The following is a 26,536-nucleotide window of genomic DNA, read 5'->3' on the forward strand; positions in this document are numbered from 1 at the left end:
ATCACTGGTCCCGAAGCAAAATGTTACATCAAATTAGCGAAGAAATATCCCTTTTCCCAATTTTTTTCCAACTTTTCCCATTTCCTCCCCTTTTTTTTGCCAGCCGATGGGGGGGGGGATGTGTCCCGATTTGACCCCCCATAGTTAGACTGCTATTGATGAAGAGGAAGCTAGGCTGAATCCATATAATGTACGATGCAGGTACTAGTGGTGTTGTAATGAATTTCATCTTTCATGCTTGATATAATCTTATTTAATTAATTTTTTTAATATTAGACTCGGTCACTTAAGCCTTCAAGGGACTGATTCCTAAAAACTTTTAGAAGAAAGAAATTACTTACCAATCAGTTGGCACAATATTTCACAATTTCTAATAAAATGGCTTGCAAAGTCCACCTGACCACTGTACTGTACTGCACTGTACCGACCTGTTCTTCATTATTATGTTATTAGTTTTTCAAAAAACCGCACTTTTCTCACATGACCCTACCCCGCGTAAAATCTCATGACTGAAGTTAGTATTGGCCAATGGGAAGGGAATGAAGATTGATTGAGGGTTCAAAGTCCACATTTCCTCTGTCATGTGAGGGAATACTGCAACTTTTGTAAAGTGTAGCTTCTCTCTCAGAGAAGCTAGACTTGACTTTGAGCCTCTATCTCTATGCTTTTGATTATTCATTGATTTTCAACAATCAGAGTGAAACTAATACCCCTTTCATATACCCAATTATGTGGCTAATAGCAGCATAATTTGGTCGTAAAATCGGAGGAGGACCAGAGTTATCCGCATTATTTTGATGCTGCTATTATCCGCATAATAGCAGCATCGGGACAAGATTTTGAGTTTATGAACGCATTTCCAAATAATGCAGATAATTGCCATGGTGCGGTCACAAGGTCACCCTTTTACAACACAACCGCATTTGAGGGGGCGTGTCCAGTTGTCATGACGATTATGCACCTTTTTCAGGATGGGCGCTCGGAAAAACAATGCGGCTTATTTTCGGAGTTTGTGAACGCAATTTTTATTGAATTATCTGCATTACTCTTAGGCGGCTAATTGGAGGATAGGTTTATGAAAAGGGTATAAGTTGATTGCTATGAAATGATTCTGTTTTAACTCTTTCTATATCTCTGATTCCCTCGCTCTATCTCTCTTTCTCTCTCTCGCTCTCCTCTCACTCCCAAACATAATTAATTTTACATACAGCCCCATTATTTATCTATTCTCCTTTATCCCCTCTGTTTCATCTCTCCCTTTCTTTCCATCCCTCTTTCTCTTTTTTCTTGTATTTTCCATTTCTCTTCATCTCTATCTTTCATCTCTTCATATCTTTCCCACATTCTTTCTCTATCTCCTATCTTTCAATCTCTCTTGGTCTCTGTGTCTGTCTCTCTCCCCTTTTTCCTATCTTTTCAGCTGTATCCAATCTTTGCCTACCAGTATCAAGTCAACTCCCCCCAAAGATTAAGTTGATTTGAATGAAAGTGAATGATTTTACAAAAAAACTACATTGTAATAAGATGTACTCTATACCCCAAATGTAATCTTCTATAGTGTTTAGGAGATTATGAAATTTGCTTTAATAGTTACACAAAACTATGGCACGCTCATAGGGAAACAATTAAATATATATTTCACTTGAAAAAAATATGTTTCTCTTCCACTAACCATTTCACTTTTAGAAATTGTATTCCACTTTATGAAACAAAATATATTTCACTTTTCAAAAAAATATATTTCACTTAAAAAAAAATATATTTCACTTTTCAAAAAATATATTTCACTTTTCCAAAAACTGGCATCGCTTACAGTCAAGCCCTCAGACTTCGCCGTATCTGCTCCGAGGACCCTGATTTTTCCTTCCATACCAGGAATTTGCAGAAACATCTATAGAGCTGTGCCAGAGGCCACGGGGCCAGGGCAGTCCAACTGGCAATCAACAAAGTTCGTTCTCTCCCAAGATCTGAAGTTCTCCCCCTTTTTAATCTTTTCAGCTGTATTCAATCTTTGCCTACCAGTATCAAGTCAACTCCCCCAAAAGATAAAGTTGATTTGAATGAAAGTGAATGATTTTACAAAAAACTACATTGTAATAAGATGTACTCTATACCCCAAATGTAATCTTCTATAAAATGTATAGGAGATTATGAAATTTGCTTTAATAGTTGCACAAAACGGTGATATTCACACTCTGGGCAGTATATATTTATGCAAACGGGGGAAACAATGATGTGACATACTAATTATTTATTTTTTATTGGCTTTTTATTTGTTATAAAAATTTTGTTTTACAAACTATGTATATCTGTTCAATAAGAATCAATACAACATAAAGAGTAGAGTAATGTATACAATGTACAAAAGATAAGGCAAGGAAATGTAAGATAAAGTATTAAAGAGAATAAACAGAATAATGGCAATGTAAATATACAATATATCATTGGAACTTGGTGGTCAAAAAATCCTATCAAAGTTTGAATACATAAGATAAGTCACATTAAAATTAAATATACTAGTAGTATAAATGCTATATAAAGTGTCAATATAAAATTTGGTTATGGAGATCATTTGATATTTGTACTATAATAAATAAAAGTTAAATACACATCTAACCAGACAAGCCCATCTCATAAACACATCTCATAAACACAGTATAAATCATAAAGTGCAGTATAAATCCTTACATTCACACACTTTTGATTAAAGATACTTTGAATTTCCTGCTCAAAGCTTTCATTGAAGTGATTGATCTTCATTGGAAGATCATTCCTAACTGCTGGATCAAAGTGTACGAAACAGAATAGTATATATATATTTTTTATTTACAGTCCATGAAAATAGTTATATTTATTTTTGCTTCTTGTAATATAATCATAGTTTGATTTATCTTGAAAACATGTCAAATCAGTATTATCTAAGTTGTGAAATATTTGATGTCTGAGTTCCTCTTTGTCATAAAGTAAAGATCAAAGCTTTTTAAAAAGTAGCAATGGTGTTTTACATCATCTACTCCCTTATTTTCATCATGACCAGAATGTGAGTTTATCAATGGATGTTTTCTGATAAAAACTTGAAAACGCTGTAACTTTCTCATATATCAGGAATTGAGCCCATACCATTAACTTTGGCAATCTGTAAAATTAAAACATATTTACATGAAAAATTATGACAAGTCACCATTTTCTTAGTTACATTTCATTTACAACATTGCACAAATTTCATCAATAATTTACATCAAAAGGCAACATTTATTTTTTTTCGCACTGTTTCAAAGTTTCTTGGTATTTTCTGAATGGGAAAGTTGTCCTGGTTGACTCCAATGAGAAAATACCAGGTAGTGTGAAATCAAATTATGTGTAATATCCTTGAAAGAAAATACCATCTACATAGTAGGTACTTGTCAAAATTACAAGACCCAATTTTTTTGTTTCAAAGTTGCAGGTATTTTGGCAGTGTGAAAGCAAATTGCGGTAACTTTCTTTGCCCATCTTTTAGTTGGGCGCAGGAGCAGTAGGTGGCTGCTAAGCTAGAGACCATACTGCGCATACTTGTAACTTCTGAAAATGATTATTGGGTATTTTCGAGCCTTGACAAATTGTCATGATTTAACAGGTATTCTAATGATAGAGGCACTCTGAATATATCTTAATGACTCAGTTTCTCATATCACAATTACACTGTATTTGGTTCACATGCTTTGCTTTTAAGTTTTTTTTGGGGCGTTTCAAAAGACTTTGAATCATTTAAGTAAAAAGTAATGCTCTTCTCATTCTTCAGATATGATAGAATCTGGGAAATGACATTATCCTGTTTAGACTGAATTGATTTCTTTTTCCCCACCTTACATTTCAAAGTATCTTGCATTACAACTACAAATAGCACAATACATGTGTTTATCAAAATTAAAACTATAATTATTATATCACTCGAGCTAAATAAAAGATCAATATCTAATGTCTTTGAATCACTCTTCATCGTTGTCACAATTGTCTTTGAATCAGATAAAGGGGCACTCTTCTCATCATCCAGGTAAGCCTTCTCAGTTGATTGTTGCATATTGTTGTCAGTAGCTGTCACAGAGGTGGTAGGGCATGGGTCAGGTGCATTTCTCAGGGAAATTTTTTGCATAGGGTCCCAAGAAAAGTCTTTACACTCACAATGATCCTTTATGACATCTGCTGGGGAAGAGCAACAGTACACTAAACCAACTGACCTCACCAACATCACCTGACTGAAGCTGTGACCTCTCTTCACTTGCTTAGTCAAATGAGGTTGTCTTCGACCCTCTTGGTAACACAAGATCTGACCTGGCTTAGTCCCTTCTAGAGCTGAACATCGCAATGAGACCCACTCACCATCATCATAGTCATTGCTTAATATACAGGAGGCTTCTCCTGGAGGATAAGCAACGCGTAGACCAATTCTGTGAAGGTGTGGGATCTTTTTTCCAGTCTTATAAATGGCAAGAATAAAGGTACCCTCATCATTCCGTTTAACTGGATCTATTTCCAAATAGAGGATGCAATTTTCAATTTCCTTCTGGATAATAATCTTCCTATTCCCAGACTGGGGACTGGTGTCTGGATTTAGAGAGCTGTAAAACGGAGAACCGTTTCCGTGTTGCAGTGTGATTTCTGAGTTGTTGCATGGATAGGGAAAATGAAGTTCTGCACTTTCTCCTTCATTCACGTGAACTATTGTGGTCTTGCTTGGAGTAAATTTGTCGAACAGTACAAGGAAAAATGAAAATGTAACTATCTTCCTGGCATTTGGCATTTGTACCAAGAATAATCTGGAAAAAGGAGAGAGAAAGGAAAGTACATCCTATTAAAGTGTATTGCTCAAGAGGAACAAAAAGAACATGTATCGCCAGATAGTTTTTGTCTCGCCCACCAGAGGTGAAGGCGAGACTCAGGGATCCACAAACCTAATGACACATAACTCCACAACTGTAAGTCGCATTTCAACCAAACTTGGATGGTAGATGGACTTGGGGGACCTGCATGTTATGCTGCAGTCGGAGGTCACATGGTTAGGTCAAAGGTCATTTTGAGGTCAACGTTAAAGTTTACATGCAAGACTCTCTTATGACACCTAACTCCGCAACCGTAAGTCACTTTTCAACAAAACTTGGATGGTAGATGTACTTAGGCAACCTGCATGTTATGCTGCAGTCGGAGGTCACATGGTAAGGTCAAAGGTCATTTTCAGGTCAACATTAAAGTTTATGTGCAAGGCTCTTATGACAAGTGTTATTCCATCCCAGTCATTTCACAATGAAGTTTTGATATAATTCTCTTGCGTGCCCTCGCAAATCACGATATATCTTGTTATTTTCATAGGTGGGCAAGACATAAACTCGCTTTTTCCTTGTATAGAATTATGATGGAATTATCTCCTCAAAAGTCCCTTGGAGATTTAATCTGTATGTACCTGTTTTGGAAGACTTCCATTTTCTCCATTCCCTCTGGGTTCATAATGCCCAGTGTTTTTTTTCTTCCAACTTTGTCAAGTAAAAAATCTCTACTTGAAGCCAGCGGTTCATTAGGTGTGAATTTCACAGTTCACAGCTGTTTCTATTCTTTTTTATAATTTAGTCTGAACACTGATGTTCAGTTGAAGATTCGATGATGTTCGATGGAAGAAATGCTTACTGATGAAGCTTGTAACCATGCTATCCGATCTCTTGTGCTTAGTAGGCTAGATTACTCAAATTCTCTATTGATTAATATCAATAAAACAGATCGTGAAAGGTTGCAACGCATTCAAAATCGTGCCGCTAGGATTATCTTGAAAGCTCGGAAGTATGAGCGGGCAACTCCCTTGTTAAAGCATTTGCACTGGTTACCTGTTGACAAAAGAATATCTTACAAAGTTGCACTGTTAGTTTTTAAGTGTATGCATAAAATGGCACCTGAATACCTTTATAGTTTACTGAGATACCCACACCGGCCACATTATAGACTTCGTTCTTGTGAAGACACTACAATTTTACAAATTCCTAGAGTTATTTCAAAAGGGGGGGAAGCTAGTTTTGATTTTTGCGGTCCCAAAATATGGAATAGTTTACCAATTCACCTTCGATCATGTACTTCTGTTGAATCTTTCAAAAGAAATTTGAAAACATATTTATTTTCGTTGTAGTGTAACTGTAATATTGGAGAGCAATTTGTACTAAGCGCATAGAGCAATTTCCATTGATTATGCGCTATATAAGAACCAATTTATTATTATTATTATTATGTTTTTGTTATTAAGCTCTGGCAATAAAATAAGAAACAAATCAGATATCCCAAGCAATTTTGTTTCCCAAAATAAGCTCTAATTACAATTTCATGAATTAGCAGAAACTGAGAAAAATTCCAATATTTCATCAAACTATAAGCATTCCCCCTATGTTTAGAGAATCTTTCCTACACTTCTATTCAAATATGAAGAGTTGTCAAGTCACTCATTTAATAAGGAGTTTCTTGTGACAGTTAAACATAAAATGCATCTGCACATAATTCAGAAATATTTTAATGCAAATAAAGAATTATTGCCAAGAAAAAAATAGAGATCTTACCTTATTTGCGCAGACATTGTTTAATTTTTATATGCCATCAATATTCAAGTTGATACCAAAGGATGTCCCAAGCATTCTCTGAGGTACATGTTAACCGTATGTGAGTTCTTGTGGAGTTGTCACACATTTGAAAAGAAGCGGCGAAGCACTTGATTTGATATATCAGTGATTTCATTGGTCATTAGATGGAAACAGTACAAACATGAACTTTGACGCAAATCATTTGTTGATATTCAAATACACACAGTTCTTGCTTTCATACCTCATTTATTGATCTATAGTATGAAGTTTGCTTTCATGAATAAATTAATTATTAATTTCAAAGAAAAGAAAGACATTTCTTCCTCACCCTTAGCCAATCGATCTTTGAGCACATTGATGTTATTCAGTCATAGAGGACTGTACTGTAAACCAAACATCATTAAAAAGAAACACTCCCTAAAGTATATACAGAATTAAGTATGAATTGAATTTTCTTGTTCATGTGTTTTTTCCTTCATTCGTATTCTGGTTACCAGGGTTTATTCCCACTTGGTGCGCTAGCTAGTCCCCTTTGGTAAGATATTTAAATCATCATTACAAGGTCCCACTGATACCCTTTTTACACAGGCTAAAATTTCCTTAACCCTGTACTATAGGTGGGGCTAAATTGCCATTTAGCCCCACCTATAGTACGGGGTTAAGCTTAGCCCACTTTCTTTTTACACAGCATTTTTGCAAAGTGGGCTAACCCCACCTTTAGTACGGGATTATTTGGCCCTGCAAAAAAGCAGGGTTATCCCAGCAATTGCGGTGCTAAGAGCGATAGTACGGGGTTAAGATCGCTAGTGTAAAATGAAAGTGGGCTAAGCTTAACCCCGTACTATAGGTGGGGCTAAATGGCAATTTAGCCCCACCTATAGTACAGGGTTAAGGAAATTTTAGCGTGTGTAAAAAGTGTATGAGTGAAGTACTTGTACTACGAATGATCGACAAAAACCACTAGTCCGGGGTTAGCGAGTTTCGTGTGTGAAAAGCAAGCATTCCTTATCCGGGGTTAGCAATAACAATTTGGCATGTGTGAAAAGGAAAAAAAAATAGTACGGGGTTAGCGATAGTCCGGGGCTAAGAAAATCCTGTGTAAAAAGGACCTGTAGCTGTGGTCCTCTGGTTACTTGCTTTAAAGCATCCATGATTTCTTTTAACATAAATAAATAAATCACTAGCATTAGGAAAACTTTCCAAAACTACAGACTAAATTCTAAAATTCATAAACTATTTTGGGGGAATTAGTGGTAAATTATATTTTCAGCACATGTATGTGCTATTTCTCCTGCAGTTTATTCAAAATTATAGTTATGAACTTAGTGGTATTTATTAAATTTTGTTTTTATCATAAAATTGTACTTAACTCCATCAGAAATAAACGGTTATAATACTTGACTTCAGTCCACACATTAAGTTGTTTTGCTTAAAAAGTGAGTTTTTTTAACACATTCAAGGTGATCGCTTTTTATTAAATCATCTCTGTGGGGCCTCAAAACTTTCTTTTTTGACAAAACTAGGAAATTTGCTCTGTATAAAATTTAACACCATGTGTTTTAAACTCTCTTCATAAAAATGATGTTGATAATCAATGTACACAGTGTCCACATAAAAGTCAAATTTGTCCTTGCGTGAATTATATTTGCATGAGATGTTGGTTGAGGTTTGGAAGAACGTGATGATTCTTTCAAGTCTATGTTCTGTGTTGAAATAGGCGTGTCTTTGAAAAACGAAGAGCATGGATGTGTCAGGTTCGATGGGAGAAGCCTTGGCCTTGGATCATAACTAGAATCATTACATTCGCACCAACGTCTAATATTATGTAAGCTAGATGAACAACAGAATACCGGCTCTGCCATTCTGGCCAATATGGTTTGCTGTATATCTCTATGATTCTGTTTTCTTCGTAAAGATGGTAATTTGATGCCATTTTGATAGCATAGTATTTGTGCGGGAAGATTTCCCCCCTGAGCTTTTCATTTTCACCCACTCCCCTTCAATATACACTTCACTTGAAGAACAAGAAGCCTTACCAGGGAGATAGTGAACCCTTAAACTGATTTTGGTGTCTTCTATAACATGGCCATTCATGTAAGCTGTCAAGATATAAGCCCCTTCATCATCTCTTTTGATGGGACTAAAAGTGAGATGCAGAAAGCATCTGCTGCTTTGAGTTTCATTATGAAGGGTTAGATTCAAGTGTTCTGGCATGGGATGGGTTTCACGATGTGCAGAGCTATGGAATGGTATTTTGTAGCCATGTCTTACTGTTATTTCTGCACTGTGACATGGATAGGGAAAATCAAGTTGTGCAACCTCACCTTCTACTACATTTACTGTTTGGAAACCTAAATTTGGGGCTAACTTCAGCAGTAATATAGCAAAAATTAGATGGGATTTCCTTTGATCATATTGCAATCTAACTTGATATCTTGGAGACATTCTTAAATATGTTTCAATATGGTAAGAACAATGAACAACTATGGAAGTACCATACAATAATAAAACAATAAACCCAAGATGGACTGATTTACAGAAATCAAATGCCTGTGAACGTACAAATGTCTTTTTTTTTTACTCAAAAATATAATGTTATCTATAAGGAAACAATCATTTTATCTCTGAAGAGATGATGTTTTACTATTAAAAGATTATTTTTTCATCCGCCCAAAGAGCTCTTTGGATGCAGCTGTTCCTGGTCAAAGATGTTCTGTTTGCAATATGCTTGTTTTATCCTTCCAAAGAACAAGTTGTCTTGGTCCCAATAGGATGTTCTCAAGCTGATGACCAGGTGTTCTCTACCAGAAGAATGTTTTCCGTTCAATGGGATGGTGTTCTATTTGATAGAGATGATACTTTGTCATAAGGTGATGGCACTTAAATTTCCAAACACAGATGAAGGTGTTATGTCTCCAAAGATGATTTTTATAAACAGAGAATGCTATCCATTAAAAAGGAACTTTGCATGAAGAAAGAAATGTATTTCATTGCTGTAGGAATGACTGACACATTCAACAAGAAAATTTCATTAATAGAGAAAAGTTTATCCATTCAATAAAGTGTGCTCCTTTTATAAAGAGTACAGTCAGTGAGATGCTGTCCATTAATAAAAGCAGGGTTTTATGTTCTGTGAGAAGATATCATAAATTCCCCTAAAAGATCGCCATTTGTTGATAAAATCTCTATTCAGCGAGATATTCTCCATTCAGCGAGATATTCTCCATTCAGAGACAAGAAAATCCAAGTGAGATTAATTTCAGATAAACAAAATATGCTATCCACTAATTGGCAGATAGTTTTCCCTTTAAAAGAAGATGATTTCAGTTCAAAGATAGAATGTTTCCATCCAACTAGATCTTCCCTGTTCATTGAGAGAATGATCTCCCTTCGGTGACAAAATGTTATGTTTGATTTTGTGTAAGCAATATTCTCCATTCACACAGTAAGTCATGCTCTATTGAACAAAGGTATACAGTCCATTCAATGGGAGAAAGTTATCCGTTCAACACAAGATGTTTTCATTCATAGATTGTCTGCTGAACAGAAATTCAGTGGTGAACATTTCACACTCCTGGCTTAAAGATTGTCAGGCACTCGTGATGAGTCTCTTCAATATAATTCTCCCATATTTTCAGGTGTATGTGCTGAAAGAACAAGTTTCAAATAATTCTTATTGTCTCATGGGTTTGATTTTCATTTTAATGAAATGATATAACCCCTTCGTTTTGTTATTGGAAGGGAATAACAAATTTAGGCCACTCCTTTTCAACAAGACTCAGTAGATTTCCTACCTTTTATTTTGATTAAATTTGTATAATAAACATATATAATGGCCTGATTAATCAATTAGGAATGAAACCTAAGTACAAAATTTTCAATTATTAGGTAATGTTATTAAAGAGAATGAAAGAAATGAAGATTAGTATCTGACTTACCAAAGTGTTCCTGTTCTTGAACTGTATGCTCCTCTGATACATAGCTTATGGGTTTTTTTTTAGTCCTGTACACTTGGGCTTTCGCGGCATATTGAACACGTGGGTCCTCAAGTCCCTTTAATAGTCTGAAATCTCAGACCTTGATTGAAACTTTAATAACCAGCGGGTCTTCAGACAAGTCTAGCTCAAATACAACTTATTGGACTGAAGGTTCTGTAGTATGCAACTGTTAGTTGGGCCCTTTAGGTGGTAAATTCAGACCACTTTCCTCACATAAAATGTTTTGTGCTGTATAAAACCTGGTTTCACTGGTATAGGGTTGTCTCCAAGACTACACATAATTGTGTATGGATTATGCATATGCATTTAACTATATGATATCAGTGAATGCTAACAGATCCCTTAAACTATAAAAAGAGACAGGGTCAAAGTATGATTGCTCTACAATACTGTATGTGTTAAGAATAATAAATGTTCCTCAGCCCTACAATTTAGAGTTCAGCCCTTTGTCTAATGTGCTCTGCAGAGTTTCATGCCGCCATGAGTTTTCAAAGCATTTTCATATTATGATCTGATGGTAAAAAAATTTCTGACATCCTTGTTATGTACTTCCCACCACACAAACCAACATCCTAACCTGTCTTCATCCAATATCAAACATTGGATCAGCTAAGATTATAATTAAGATCAAAAGGTCAACTACATGTACATAAATATTAAATATTAAATGACTGAGGTGTCAGAAAAATATTGTAGTAATTAGATAATCAATGCGAAGGTGACAAAAAAAACTATCACTAGACTGGATGTAGCCATTTTTTTCTGAAGCAGTGTAGTATGGTGCAGAACTCATTGGCTCAATTCATCATAAATCACCAAAGTATTAATGATTAAGGGACAGATGAATATCTTCATTGATATTTGGTCTTTCCAAACTTGATGTGTGATATATTTTTCACAGTTGCTTTGAAAGAGAAAACAAAATGGTCAACTAATTTTTGAGAATTATTACGCAGAAACCTTTTGAGAACTTTGTTTATATAGAGAGCAAGAGAATTAATTCTGCACTGACAATGAGAGACCAAATTTATAGAGAATTTCTTGCTCTTAGAATTTTAAATTGAGCATTAAAATGCAAAAGAACGTTAAGCGGGGAAGATACCAGGGTACATGAGAAACCGATGTGTGAGAAAGCATTGAACTTTACTCAATATTTCTGTTCTGCCAGCTGGAATACAATGTATACATTCATACTTTATACGATGTTCATGAACAGAAGGAAATCAATAATGTGATGTTCTTTGAATTGTGTGTTTTACAGGAATATCTAGCACCCCTGGAGGACAAATGGGTGCGGTCCCCAGCCCCAGTCAGCAGCCATTGTTCTCCCCACCACCTGCCCAGCAACAGGCAACCCCACAGCCACAGCAGCAACCACAACAGCAACAGTCGCAGACACCAACACCACAGCCACAGCAGACCCCAGTAACTCCCGCACAACCACCAGCTAAAGGCACTGGCCAGGTAAGATTAATCAGTCTCTTAACCCGTCGCCCACTGGAACCAGATGATTAGTAGGTACAAAGCCTATGGGAATCATGGAATTCAGTATTTAACAGGTTAATTTACACTTCATATTGTAGAAATAAAATGGTGGAGTCCCATATTGTCTACAACACAGAAAAATTACAGAATTCAGGCCAAACATGGAATTTGTACTATTTCATGGAAAACACCTTTTTTCTGGCCAAACAACTTGGACTGAGAAAAATTCCTTGAAATTCCTGAAAAACAAAGCGAAATCCAGTTTACAGTGTATAACATAACTGTGCATATGTGGAAAATTGGTGAATCCAATCTGTTATACATGTAAGTGTTCAATATATATTTGCCAACTCTATCTGCATAGAAATTAGAAAGGGATGTTTTTGTTTTTCTAGTAGTTTGACAATTAACATAAATTGCTTTATCATACCTCACCATAGAACACAGACTTTGATGATTAAATCAGGGAAGAACCACATGGGATTTGCATTGAAAAATCTTTCAAATGTGGGGCTCTATTCGCTTCCTTCTTCTTGTGGTTTACCATACTTTTGCACATTCACAGTTTTATGCAGTTTGATTTTCTTCATTATGTTACCATACAAGGAATTTGTGTACATGTATATCTTTCATTTTAGTCGTAAATTTTGCAAAGTAGGTGTTGTACGTCCCGTGTACATGTACCGGTACTTAAAAAGTATTTACCCGGTAATGGTCTTGCAAGTGCACTGGTATTGTCATTTAGCATGTCACACTTTTATCGCATTGCAAGTTTTTGTTCTATTGCAGGGGGGGTATTTCATAAACCAATTTGTCAGTAATTCTCACTGATGGCTGTATTAGGTTTCCAAGATACTGTCATCTAATTGGTTGAGGACCTATTTAGCAGTGAAAATCACTATAACAAGGCCAGGGGCCTGTAATACAAAGCTTAGCAATGATCGTAGAACATTTTTCTATGATTGATTCCATTGAGACTACAATGTACAACCAATCATGAAAATCAAGCGTACGATCAATTACTAACCTATGTGTTACGGGACCCTGGACTTCATGAAATACTCTCCACATTGTGCAATGCTTGTTAGTAGGTTTTCCAAAAGTAACATATGTTCACCTCTCTATCATTTCATTGAATAGGGAATTCCCCTAATGTACATTTCTTCCCGAGTGTATTATTATATTCAGTACGCTGGACATCCTGTTTGTGCCACATAACTATGCAATACTCATTCCTAAGTGATTTTATTACTGATATGTCTATTAATATCTCTTGCATACCTGCTTGAATTTATTTGGATATTAGTTTGCCTTTTTGTAGTTTTGGTTTTAGTTGTGATTAAGAATTGGGCTAGACAGTTGAAATCAACTACATGTACTCAGTTGTCATTTTAATCATTGGATATAATCTGCAAACTAGGATTAATCAGCTATGTCTTTCAAATCCTGTCAAATATCTGGAGAAATTGTAAGTTTGGCTGTTTGTTTTAGTTTGATGTTATGGTGTTAAATTGATCACATTCTTCCAGTGAAGATCTTTGATGTGTTTTAGTTGGTGTATAAAAAGTAATTTTCTCTAATATGGCACAGCAAGCCTTATCTACATCTTTTTTCTGTTGCTTTTATTGCCCTTTGCCTACTGGAACTGGGTAATCCTAATTCAAATTCAATGTGAATGGCAGAATTCAACTGTCAATTGGTTACATGTAGGCGGTTGCCAACTGGAAGCCTTTGGTCACTGCGCAGATTTTAAAAGTCAATATCTTGATAATAATGATGGGCGTTGTGGCGTGCGCCTGTAATCCAAGCTGTGGGGAAGTTACAAATTGATGCAGAGGTTCGAGGTTCGAGCCCTGGTCACGTCTTTCAGATGGTGACGTTAAAGGTCGGTCCCAGACGTAAATAATCATATCTGATTGACACACGTCTGACAAAACTCAAATACACACACACACGATGATAATGAAATAATAATGGTAATGATAATAATACATATATAATTTTTATAAAATGCTTTACTACGGGAGTTTCTAGGTGCACTGTGTTCTGTCTATGGTTTATACTTGGGGAAAAATTATTCTAAAAAGATGACACAACTAATACTAATAATCAAAACTTGTGTTCACCTCTAATTGACGGACCAACTCTCTGTAAATCATCTATTAAACAGGTAGGTTTTGAGTAGGGCCTTGAACTGACTATAAACAGACTTGACATTATGAACGAGCCCATTGCCCCTTGAACCAGTTGGTCCATGTGAATGTCCATGGGATTTACAGGTCTCAGAAGTCACTGGTTAATATTAACAAAACAAAAAATAATCAAATAGAGAGTTGTCCACAAAATCAGCCATTTTGAAGCATGTTGCCATTTTGAGGACCCCTATCAAAAGTGTTGCAAAACTTAATTTTATAACATTCCAGTTTTTGTGAAAGTTGTTTTTAATTGCTCCTCTCATTACTACTTCCTTGGGTTTTGGTTTCCTCAAAAGGTTGTTAACCCTTTGGATAGAAACAATCTAATATTACAGCTACACTCTCTACTGTATTACCCGGTTGACTACTGAATTCTTTCATTCGCTGAGGCCTTCCTTGCACAGCGATCACCTGGTTTAATTAGGTGATGGGTTACATTTAGAAAATACACCCAACAAGCTATCCTTATAATTATGTTGATTTTTGTAATTTGGACATATATCTGTAGCTCCCAGGTAGCAAAGATCTCTCAAGGCAGTTCACTCCTGAGCAATTACAACGCATCTTCCAGTTGAAGCAACAGCAACAACATCTGAAACAACAACAGCAGCAGCAACAGCAACAACAGCAGCAGCAACAAACTCCTACTCCTGCACAAACGAAGGGGATGTTCCAGTCACAACAACAGAGGGTATGTAAACAAAGTTGTCTTTTGGCCTATACCAGAGGGCTATTTCATAAAAAGTTAAAAATATTATACTTTGCTTGCCATTATGGTAACTACCATGGAAACAGGTCTCAGCAGCCAAGCACCATCAAGGTTTCTATACGGGGTACAATAATGGCAAAGTTGCAATTGTAAGTCTTCAGACCTTTGAGGGTGTTTGACAATGATTTAAGAATGACTTGGAGTCGCACTTAAATGCCTAGTTGCATGCAGTATAAAAGGCTTGACCTCATTCGTCAGATCGTGCCAAGAGGACGTGCCCTACTGCGTATTGGTCAATAACATTGCGCGTTGCATACATGTCTGCATTTAAAGATGAATGCCAGTTGTGGTCATGATCTCAAAATGAGTTTGTGCAGAATCCAATGAAATAACCACCAAAGTGTCTGTTTGTATGAATAAAAAACATGTGCCAAATGATTTTGGAAGAAATTGTGTAATTGCTGAGAAATTAGCAAATAAGCCCGGTATTCGGGTCAAGCGTCAGGCCGACATTCAAAGCAATATTAATACACTGTCCCACGTGCGCTTATCTGTGTTGGTGATCTTCTGTGTGAACATTTTTCAGTGTAGATTTCAAGATTTCACAAAGTTTAGTTTATGCAACTGTCCCAGATCTAGATCCTCGATGATATAGTGACAATTAATTAGTGTTAAATGCAACTACTTTCATTTATCTTTAAGTGCGACTCTAAGTCGTAAATAAATCTTTGTGAAACACTCCCTGGTATTATAGGTACACACTGCTGATCCATCAAATTGCAAAGAATTTACAATGTATCACAAAATATCAAATGCTGGAAGAAATCGTCAGTACACAATTCTGATTGGGTGGATTTTCATGTTGCACTTTATTTCTTCAACTGGGCCACAATGAGGCAAATATTAGACCACTGGGTGTTTCTTGGCGCTTCCTGTTATTAATAAATTAGATTGTGCGTTAACTGTTGTACATGATATGTGCAGAGTCACCTGCTGACAATGGGAAGCTACGTGCATTGATGAATTTTACTAGTCTAAGCAGTGATTTCGATGATAATAGAAACACTAAAGATGAGATATTTTTTCTGTAGACTAGGTTTACAAGACTCTTAACAACTTCAGCGGGCCGGGCTGGCTCCAAGCGGGGGAAGATGTCTGTCTGGGTTTTGAATCAGGGGTTGTTTTTTCTTTTGAGGTCGAAACATGCTATTAGATCAAGGTGTGGGTCATGACTGGTTTCAGTATTTCAAGGTTTAAAGGGTTAAGCCATCATCATTTTCATCATCATAATCTCCTTTTCTCTTACAGCAACAGCAGCAGCAGCAGCAGCAGCAGCAACCCGTAGGTCCAAAGGGCACTACTCTTCCTCATATGATGTCACAAGGGAACACGTCTGTACCGTCTCCAATGGGAGGTCCAGGAATGAACCAACCCAATGTCACTATCACCAGCTCACAACCCTTATTCCACAACATGTCATCGGTAAGTTCCTTCAAATTCCATTCAGACCTACTTGTCTTCGTAGGAAAATGTATCACTTGCTCAGCAACAGAAAAACTAGTACATGCACTTATAGAAGTCGGGTTTAACTTAAACTAAGGTTTAAAGTTGTGGTTTAAGTATGGATAGCCAATCTTCACTAACAATAGAGATATCATATTTCAGCTCGCTTGGCTTTCAAATCATTTGCAGTATGAAGTTGGTAAATTTCTTGCTGAAGGAAACACGCCACAGCTTGGAATTGAACTCACGCCCCTCAGATTGAAAGAAAACAGTCAGAACCACTAGACAACACAAAGAGTCTTCAAAATCCTTTCTTTGGTCTTTCATACTGTCAATGGAACTTCCCCTAGTTACAATAAATCTTTAATTCATAACAATGAACACAAACCTTGCGATCCAAAACTTCTAATCAACATTAATAACCAGTTCTGGTTTAAAAGAAATAATTTTTTTTTTGGGGGGGTAACGGGCCTTGCTCATGTGAAACGCGAAACTTTCTTCCATAAACTGTAAAAACCCAGCAGCTAACTGATTTTTTTATTACCCCCCCCCTCATTCATCTAAATAGGTCAAAACAGAGGGTTGTGGGTTTGTATCGTAGCCATGGCGTGTTTTCCTAAGCAAGAAATTTATCCACACTGTGCTGCACTCGACCCAAGTTAGGTGTGTGGGTACCTGGTAGGATTAATTCCTTGCATGCACTGAGCGTTGGTGATAGAAGTTCGAGCTAAAGCCGGGGTAAACATAGCAAGCGCTTTGTATCCTCAGGCAAAAAGCGCTAAATCCAGCTATTATTATTTAATGAATAAAAATTAAATAAATGTATATACAGATGATAAAGGTACACTTGCCCTTTCTGCTCTAACAGATAATTTTTTTTTTGACCCAACCATAATTTCAATGCTTATTTCTGTTTCGTGTTTCTTGCAGGCTACGACTGCTGCCGGTGTTAGAGCGCCCTCTGCCGCTCTAATGGCAGTTCAACAGATCAGCAAGGAAGCTGAGAAACAGAGGTCCCATACGCAAAGTTAGTCACTGCCCAAGTCATGTAACACAAAGGATTGCAATTGATTGTATTATGTAAAAGATTGCTTCTGATTGGCTCCTTGTCAGTCTTTTGAAGAAAATGAGCATGCATCAATCCCTTTGATTGGCCATTGTTATTTACTAATTGTTTGTAGTCCTTTGTGTCACAGAGCCCTTAATTTTCCAGCAATCATTTTAATCCGCATACCTTTTTATCAGGGGCAGATCCAGGATTTTCCAAAGGGGTTGGGGGCACATTATTTCTCAGAAAAAATTTGACAAGCAAAATAAAGTTTCAACAACAAATAAGAACATTTCATCCACGAAAAAAATTTATAAGCAAAACAAAAATTGAAAATAGAAAAGTTCTTCTCTTTTAAAAGGGAAGGGGGCACACTTCTGTTTTCAGGGCCTTTTGACATTATGGGGGGGGGGGCACAGGCTGGCTTTGCCCTCCCCTCCTGGATCTGCCAGTGCTTTTTATGTACGTGTGTGTGTCTCTATCTTTACCCCTCTGTCCCCCCCCCCCTCTCTCTCTCTCTCTCTCTTTATTGCTGTTTGGCCCTCTCTGTCCCAATCTCCCTCCTTCTCCATTTCTTTCTTTGTTTGTGTGTGTGTTTATTTCACTTTTTTACCTCTCTGTCTCCTTTCCTCTCTCCATCATAAATGTGGGGAATACCCCTCATTGTGGTATTTCCCACATTCTCTGTGAAGTAGGGATATTGTGCACACTTATCATAAGCACTTATGCATTGATGAGAGATAGGAACTGATTTTCTTGTTCATTGATTTCTTTATCTCTGAACTTCCTGTGGAGGTTTACTTAAAAATCTTTAAGAGTTTTGAATAGCATGTAGAGGGGAAACTGGCTTAATGATTAAACTATTCTTATCAGAGAAGCGTCTTAGTGGCCATTTTGAATGATGTCAACATTTGAAGCATTCAACGGTTAGTCCAGTGATCAGACTGCACTGCCAGCCTCGCACTCGAGACTTTTCCTATAATAATTGAATGCTGATCATCAGGAGTGTAGTGGACAACTTTGAGCTGCTGGACTATTCCTCATGATTTTTATGGTGTTTAACCCTGTCACGAGAGATTGAAGAAATGGATCTTTCATAAAACAAGAACCAACATTTTGTCATTATTGACTTTGGAATCGGCTAGCAGTGAGTGGGGAATCTTATCCTGTGAGTAAAATGAGTCAGTTCATCTCGAGGAAAAGTGGCAACATTGCCAGTAAAAATGGAGTTAGAGTGAAAGAAGAACCCCTCAGTGATGCCAATGACAGTGATTCCTCAAGCAACACTACCAATGAAGAATCGCTCAACCATAATGGAGATATATCTCATCGAATGAGTGGTGATGATTCGGTTCAAGGATTCGTCTCAAGGAAAAGACACAGCATTGCAAGCAATAATGGAGTGAAGGTGAAAGATGAACCACTTAGTGACACGTCACCACTAGTAATGGATACATATGACAGTGATACCTCAAGCAATGCTACCAACGAAGAATCCATCAACCATAATGGAGATATATCTCATCGAATGAGTGGTGATGATTCGGTTCAAGGATTCGTCTCAAGGAAAAGACACAGCATTGCAAGCAATAATGCAGTGAAGGTGAAAGATGAACCACTTAGTGACATGTCACCACCAGTAATGGATGCTGATGACAGTGATACCTCAAGCAAGGCACATGATGAAGAATCACTCGACCATGACCATAATCTGGATAGATCTCATCGAATGGCACGTGATGACCTTCTTCAAGGATTTGTCTCAAGGAAAAGAAACAATGGAGTGAAGGTGACAGATGAACCAACCAATGATATGTCACCAGTAATGGATACATATGACAATGATACCTCAAGCAATGCTACTAACGAAGAATCACTCAACCATAATGGAGATATATCTCATCGAATGAGCGGTGATGATTCGGTTCAAGGATTTGTCGCAAAGAAAAGACACAGCATTGCAAGCAATAATGGAGTGAAGGTGAAAGATGAACCACTTTGTGACATGTCACCACCAGTAATGGATGCTGATGACAGTGATACCTCACGCAAGGCACATATTGAAGAATCAGTGGAACTCAGCCTACATAGCTCTCATGGAACGGCTGCAGAATATTTTCAAACACGTACTGATACATGTATGTCAGTAGTAATGGGTACAGATATCAGTGATACTTCATGCAATGGTCCAAATGAATCACTGGACCATAGCCTACATGAAGATAGTTCTTGCAGAATGGCAAGTAATGACTTGTTTCAAGGATTTGTCCCAAGGAAAAATGACAACATTGAAAGCAAGAATGAAGTGAAGGTAAAAGAACCATCGAGTGATATAACACCAGTAGATGTCAGTTATACCTCAAGCAAGGCTCCTAATGAAAAATCACTCGACCGTAACCTAGATAACTCTCGCAAAATGACAGATGATGATTTGTTTCAACTACCAAGAGACTTGTTATCTAAGGTGGATAGAGATGTCAGTGATACCTCAGGCAATGCAACAAGTGAAGAATCGCTGGACCATACCATTCCTGAAAATGGTTCTCGCAGAATGCTAGGGGATTTGTTTTCTGGTTGCGCACTAAGAGAACCAGGGAGAGTGAACAGGGAGTCACCCGGTGATATGTTACCAGTCATAGACATAGAAGACAGTCATACCTCAGGCAAGGCTACAAATGAAGAACCACTTGACCATTGCAGAAACCAAGATGATGATACCAAAGCAGGTGGCGTTTCAGGTGAACCAACCGCACCTCCTGAAACCCCCTCTCTGCATTTTCTAGAAACCTTTGAAAGCGATCTTAAGGATGCAATGGTTACAGCTGAATCACTCCTGAAGGAATGGAATGACAAGATTTTTGACGTTCTGCGAATGGTAGAGGTTAAATTAAGTGCTTTGATAGACAAGGAACATAAGCGCATTGACAATCTGTATCAGCAATATCGTCGTTTGGATAATGACTTGTTGCATTTGCGATTTAAATTTATTGAGTATAGATTTTTTACCAGCAAAGATACCGGTACAAGAAACTGCGCACAAAATTATAGCAGACCTTCTGGCAACCTCGGACAGAACCAGAGATATGATTGCATGATGGAAGCGCAGCATTCATGGACATCAGGTTCAGTGGGGCAGAATCAGCCTGCCAATGAAAGCGAAGGATTCAGTGGGGAACGTTATGTCCAACATTTTGGGAATGTAGGATGGCAAAACCAAGGATATGACAACATGATGGGAGCCCAAAATTTCGGAAGAGCACAGCCTTTTACTAATGAGTCAATTAGTGAATATGGTAGATGGAGTGGACATAATGATGCCCAGTATGTTGGTAGCACAGGATACCAGACTGCGAGATATGACTGCATGATGGAGGCACAGGCCCAAAATGTCCAGAGCACGCAGTTTCCCAATGAGTCAATCAGTAGAAATGTGAGTTCAAGTCAGCCTTTTGATACTCATAAACAGGATAAAAACATGCAAGACCAGAATTATGACATGGAACAGGCTCAGAATGTACAGATGACAGATTTTGCAAATGATTCCGTAGGCAAAGATGAAAAATCTAGTGGAAAGAATGGTACCCAAAATGCTGGTAACCCACAAGACAAGAATGAGACATTTTACTCTGTAAAGGAAGCTCAAAATGTCCAGAGCACAGAGTTTCAAAATGAATCCAGCAAAAATGACAGTTTGAATGGACAAAATGTTGTCCAATATATTAGTAACCCCACAGACCAGAACAATGACGACACAATGGAAGTTCAACATTTCCAGAGTACAGACGTCATGTTTCCAAATGAGACCTTGAGGGAAAATGACGGATTGAGTCGACAAGATGTTGGGAACATGCAAGATCAGAACAAAAGATATGACAACACAATAGAAGCTCAGAGTGTCCGGAGCACAGACGTCATGCTGCAAAATGCATCTGTCTGTGAAAATGACAAATTGAGTCGACTAGATGGTACTCTTGCAAGAGTTGGAAACATGCAAGACCAAGATAAGAGACATGACCACGTGGTGGTTGACAAAAAAGCCCAGAACGAGATTGACAATGAAAAGGAAACATTCAGAGTGCAAGATGGTCAACTTGCTGTCCCAGGAGACCAGAATCAGAAATCTAATTGTGATGAGGGAAAGAGTCTGTCCATGATACTGACAGACTTGCTTTATTTGGGGAGCTCATCGGTGCAAGGTAATCAGACTCTGCAGAGCTAGAATGAGATATTGGGCTGATGTGGGTTAACTCTCATCAAGAGTTCATTTTGACAGAGGAATTTAAAGGGAGGGGGATTGAATTTGCTGACAGTAGATAAATTGTTTTCCAACAGAATTTTTACCATATCCTTTCCTAGTGTATATTAAGCAATATATTATTTTCTAGACAGAATGTTAGTCATTGACTGCATGTTCATGTAAAAGGCTATAAATGATCAAGGTTTGTCATGCACTGTACATGTACCTGAGCAGACGGTTCACATAGGTGGCATATCGCAGCCAGGTACAAAACACAAGATACCTTGCAGGAATTCTTTCTGGTTTTAAATGTGGAGCGTTGTGGCCCCGTGGAATAGTCTCCGGACTTTGAAACAGAGGGTCATGGGTTCAAATCCCAGCCATGGCGTAGTTTCCTTCAGCAAGAAATTCATCCACATTGTGCTGCACTCAACCCAGGTGAGGTGACTGGGTACCTGGCAAGAATTTACTCCTTGAAATGCGTGTGCGCTGTAATCTGAGTAATTACGGCTGCCAAGCTACAGCTGGGGTAATAATATCCAAGTCATTTGGAAGCGCATAGAGACATTCATAATGTGATATGCGCTATACAAGAACTGTAAATTATTATTATTATTATGCTGCCATTTTTGCCAGATTGTAGGGATCTGTGTGGGGGTGTTGTGGTCTAGTAGTTAAGACTCTCGCCTTTCAATCTGAAGGACTTGGGTTCAATTCTAAGCCATGGCGTGTTTTCCGTTAGCAAGAAATTTACTCACATTGTGCTGCACTCAACCCATGTGAGATGAATGGGTACTGGTAGGAAAAAAAATCCTCAAAAAGCTGTGCGCACTGGAATCGGTAGCCTAGCTTACATGTAGCTGGGGTAATTATATGAGCACCTAGGAAGGTGGATATGTGCACTATACAAATCCTACATTATTATTATATCTTGATAAATAAAAGTGCTGGCAATTCCTGTCAAGTATGAATGAATTAGGAGGATTTTAGATTTGAATTCTGGACAACGTCACTAACCATCTCTTTCTGGACTTAGTATAGAATCTATGAAAATAACTGCCTAATTATTCATGATTGACAGATCAACATATGAACCAGTTCCCACAGCAGCAGAATGCACCTCAGCAATCAGGACCGGTCACCCCGGCTCCAGCCCAGAAGCAGAGAAGCGGTATGGCCACCCCGCCAACCTTCGGACCACAGGGAGGGAACCCAGCCATCCCACAGCCCACAGGCATTGGACAGAACGTGATGGGGCAGCAGCAGAATCCGGTCAGTAGTAGTGGTGGTGGTGATGATGATGGTGGTGATGATGGTGGTGATGATTATGATGATGATGGTTATGGTGATGATGGTGGTGATGATGATGGTGGTGGTGGTGATAATGATGATGATGATGATGTTGATGTGGTGATGATGATGATGATGGTGGTGATGATGATGATGATGATGGTTATGATGATGATGGTGGTGATGATGATGGTTGTGGTGGTGATAATGATGATGATGATGATGTTGATGTGGTGATGATGGTGGTGATGATGATGATGGTGGTGTTGGTGGTGATGATGATGGTGGTGGTGGTGATGATGATGATGGTGATGATGGTGATGATGGTGGTTATGATGATGGTGGTGATAATGATGATGATGGTGATGGTGGTTGTGGTGGTGGTGGTGGTGGTGATGCTGATGATGATGGTGGTGGTGGTATTAAGGATATGTTTGATTCATAGGGATTGTTGTGATGGAAATAATGAAGGTAAATTCAAAATGATTAAACTGATAGTGGTGGTGATGGTAGCCTGATAATAGTTATTCCCATAATTTGATGGTTATTGTGATGATGATAAGTAGGATGATGATGAGGAGGGGGAGGAGGAGCATGACGATGATGATGTAGATGATGGTAATGACGATGATAATCTAATGATCATCATAATGCTAGATATGGTGATGGTGGTGATGACGGTTCTGTTAATAATAATAATATACAAAATTTATAAAGCGCTTTATACAAAAGTTTCAAAGCGCTTAGAAAGAAAAAAGAATACAAGATATCTCAGTAAAGTGAGAACAAAAAAGGAACTGAAAGTGAAAAACACCATTACGACAAATTAATTATACATACAAATAAAGAGATAATCAGCGAATACACAACTTTTTTGATATAACGTGTCAATAATCATTTATGTAAATTTAAATAATCCTATAAGAACACAATCTGACTTTACAAAAATGAACACAATATGATAATGCAAATTAAGTGAGGGGTATAATTTCATACGGAACACAATAGAATGTTGAGGAAAATGATTTTGATTGTGGGTATGATGATGATTGTGGTATTTGATAGTAAAGTTTTAAATATTTAGATAGTAATGATGATTGTAATGATAATGTTTCTAAAAATGTTGATGAAGAATGATAATCCCTTCTCAGAATAATGGTATCAATGACTTAAAATTTCTCACCTTTATATCACAGGGAGTCAATCTACCTATTCCTCAGCCGACCGGACCAATGCAAGGACAGAACATGATGCCCCAACAACCGGTAAGCGATAGTCTGTTGGGTAGTGGAACTGGGTGTGGTCCCTGCACAAAGCATATTATACATGTCCAATTCAAACACCAACTCGAGTGCTTAGACTCCCGCACCATCCTTCAATACAGAACTTAAATTCCCCAATTGATTTGTTGTACATCTTAATCTGCTGCCTTATGGAGCCGGGGGACCATTTCATGAAAGTTGTCAACACTGACAAGTTGTCTTTCTTTGACAGTCCCTTTCGGCCAATCAAAACCAAGGATTTCACTGAAATTGTCAGCACTGACAATTTATAAACACCCACCAGATGATCTATTCACAAAGTGCATGGCAATTACAGAATTCAGAAATCAGCAGGTTGTAGACATTTGTTTGGTTAACATGTAAAGGTCTTATTGAATAAATCCTGAAGTTTCATGTGTGTTGTAATAGATGTTGTTCATATGGATAGAAAATAATAACCATGGAAAAAAAATCTAATTTGCCCAGACACTCGAGATATCTGTGTTTCAAAATCATTTAATTTCTCAGTTGGAGACTCCAATTGTAGAAGGATTAAAATTTGAATGGTGTTACCAATCACTTAATAACAAAAAATCTTTAGAAATAAATTTCTGGTGCATTTTTTCAAGACCTTGTTTTTTTGCAATATATCACATTCACGAGTTACCAATAGAACCTTGCAGCTCTTATTTAAAAATAAGAACTCAGAGCAAAGTCAAATGTTCAGCAATTCATTTAACTTATGATGTGCTTTTCATCTTTATTCTTTCATCAGGGAGCTGCTATAGGAGTAGCCACGAGAATACCACAACCTGTTGGGCCTGGTAAGCCACAACAAGGCGCAGTAGCGGGAGGACCTCCTCAACAGCAACAACCTACACAACAAGTCATCTGGACAGGGTCTCTAGAATGGCATGATGTAAGTTGGTTTGACCAGTCTAAGAATTTGTTCAAACACTGAAATGCACAGTCAGTAATCGAACCATTTTAATGTCATTGCTTATTTGGAGAGTTTACTGCTCTCAATTATGGATATAAATTGTGTATGAAGGCAGGCTAAAAGTGCATGCAAACGTAAGAGGATGATCAGGAGAGTATGTGGAAAACACCATGGCCCGTGTTCTGAAGTCAGGTTTAACTTAAACTCAGGTTTAAAGTTGTGGTTTGTTTAAGTATGGGAAGCCAAAAGTATCAATTTTATTTTATTAAGTTGAACGTTTCTTATGTTCACTGTGCTCTTTCCTGATTCATCGATGGTGAAAACAATTATCTATTTATACTTCCTAAACAATTATGAATGATTTGAGAGTCAAATGAGCTGAAATATGTTATCTCTACCGTTAGTGATTTATGTAACAATTGGCTATCCATACTTAAACCACATCTTTAAACCCGAGTTTAAGTTAAACCTGCTATCATAATACGGTCCCATGTGTGTAGGCCTTCGTACACTATTCATATCCATGAAAACCTCTACAGATCATCGCAACAGGAAGAGTATGCACTTGTTTCTTTCTGTTGTGCAAAACTTTTTGTGAGAGACAGTCAAAGATTGTTTTTCCATTTTTTTGCTCTTGTATGAGTCAGTACCTGAATTTTCTTTACAACAATATTTTGTTGAAATAATTTATCCAAAACATCCTTGAAATTCAGATTATTCTCTTTAAAAATTGCCAACATTATGTGAATTAAAAAGATAATGCTTGTTAGCCTAGCAAGATTCCACATCACAGAATATAATTTTCAAGGTTTGGTTAGTGTTGTGGATAATATAGAAGAAATTTATGGTTCACCTTGTGTCTTCTCTGCCTCACATGAACTCTAAGGCCTGTATTCTGAAGTCAGGTTTAATTTAGACCATGGTCTAACTCTGTGCTATAATTACGGGAAGCCAAAAGTGTCAAAATTTTTATTAAGTTGTATGTTTTTTTAGATTTACTGTGCTCTTTTCTGATTCATCGATGGTAAAGACAATCATCTATTGTTAGACAATTATGAATGATTTGAGAGCCAAATGAGCTGAAATATATCTCTATTGTTGGTGATTTATGTAACAATTGGCTATCCATACTTAAACCTGACTTTATGTTAAACCCGACTTTAGAATACAGGCCTAAATAACTAAATTTCAAAAATTAAATTCAATGTAAACTGATTGATACGCCTTTCTACAGAAATTTGTAAAAAAAAAAAGGGTAAATCCATCTTTACCTTTCATG

The 26,536-nt window shown here is 37.4% G+C and overlaps 1 protein-coding gene across 4 annotated transcripts in view; it reads left to right on the forward strand.

The window, feature by feature from the left end:
* The first annotated feature begins 11,853 nt into the window (after positions 1-11,853).
* LOC121421022 (mediator of RNA polymerase II transcription subunit 25-like) overlaps positions 11,854-26,536 on the forward strand; it is a 30,768-nt gene continuing 16,085 nt past the window's right edge. For 2 of the 4 annotated variants that reach the window (XM_041615608.1, XM_041615611.1), the window contains exons 1-7: positions 11,854-12,052; positions 14,777-14,959; positions 16,286-16,459; positions 17,411-17,507; positions 22,847-23,037; positions 24,252-24,320; positions 25,093-25,236. In XM_041615608.1, the coding sequence (XP_041471542.1) occupies positions 11,876-12,052; positions 14,777-14,959; positions 16,286-16,459; positions 17,411-17,507; positions 22,847-23,037; positions 24,252-24,320; positions 25,093-25,236 (1,035 nt within the window). In that variant the 5' untranslated portion in view covers positions 11,854-11,875. The remainder of the gene's footprint in view (positions 12,053-14,776; positions 14,960-16,285; positions 16,460-17,410; positions 17,508-22,846; positions 23,038-24,251; positions 24,321-25,092; positions 25,237-26,536) is intronic. The other 2 variants (XM_041615609.1, XM_041615610.1) reach the window with 2 other exon arrangements.

The sequence above is a fragment of the Lytechinus variegatus genome, chromosome 9 (assembly GCF_018143015.1).
Source record: "Lytechinus variegatus isolate NC3 chromosome 9, Lvar_3.0, whole genome shotgun sequence".
Lineage (NCBI taxonomy): Eukaryota > Metazoa > Echinodermata > Echinoidea > Temnopleuroida > Toxopneustidae > Lytechinus > Lytechinus variegatus.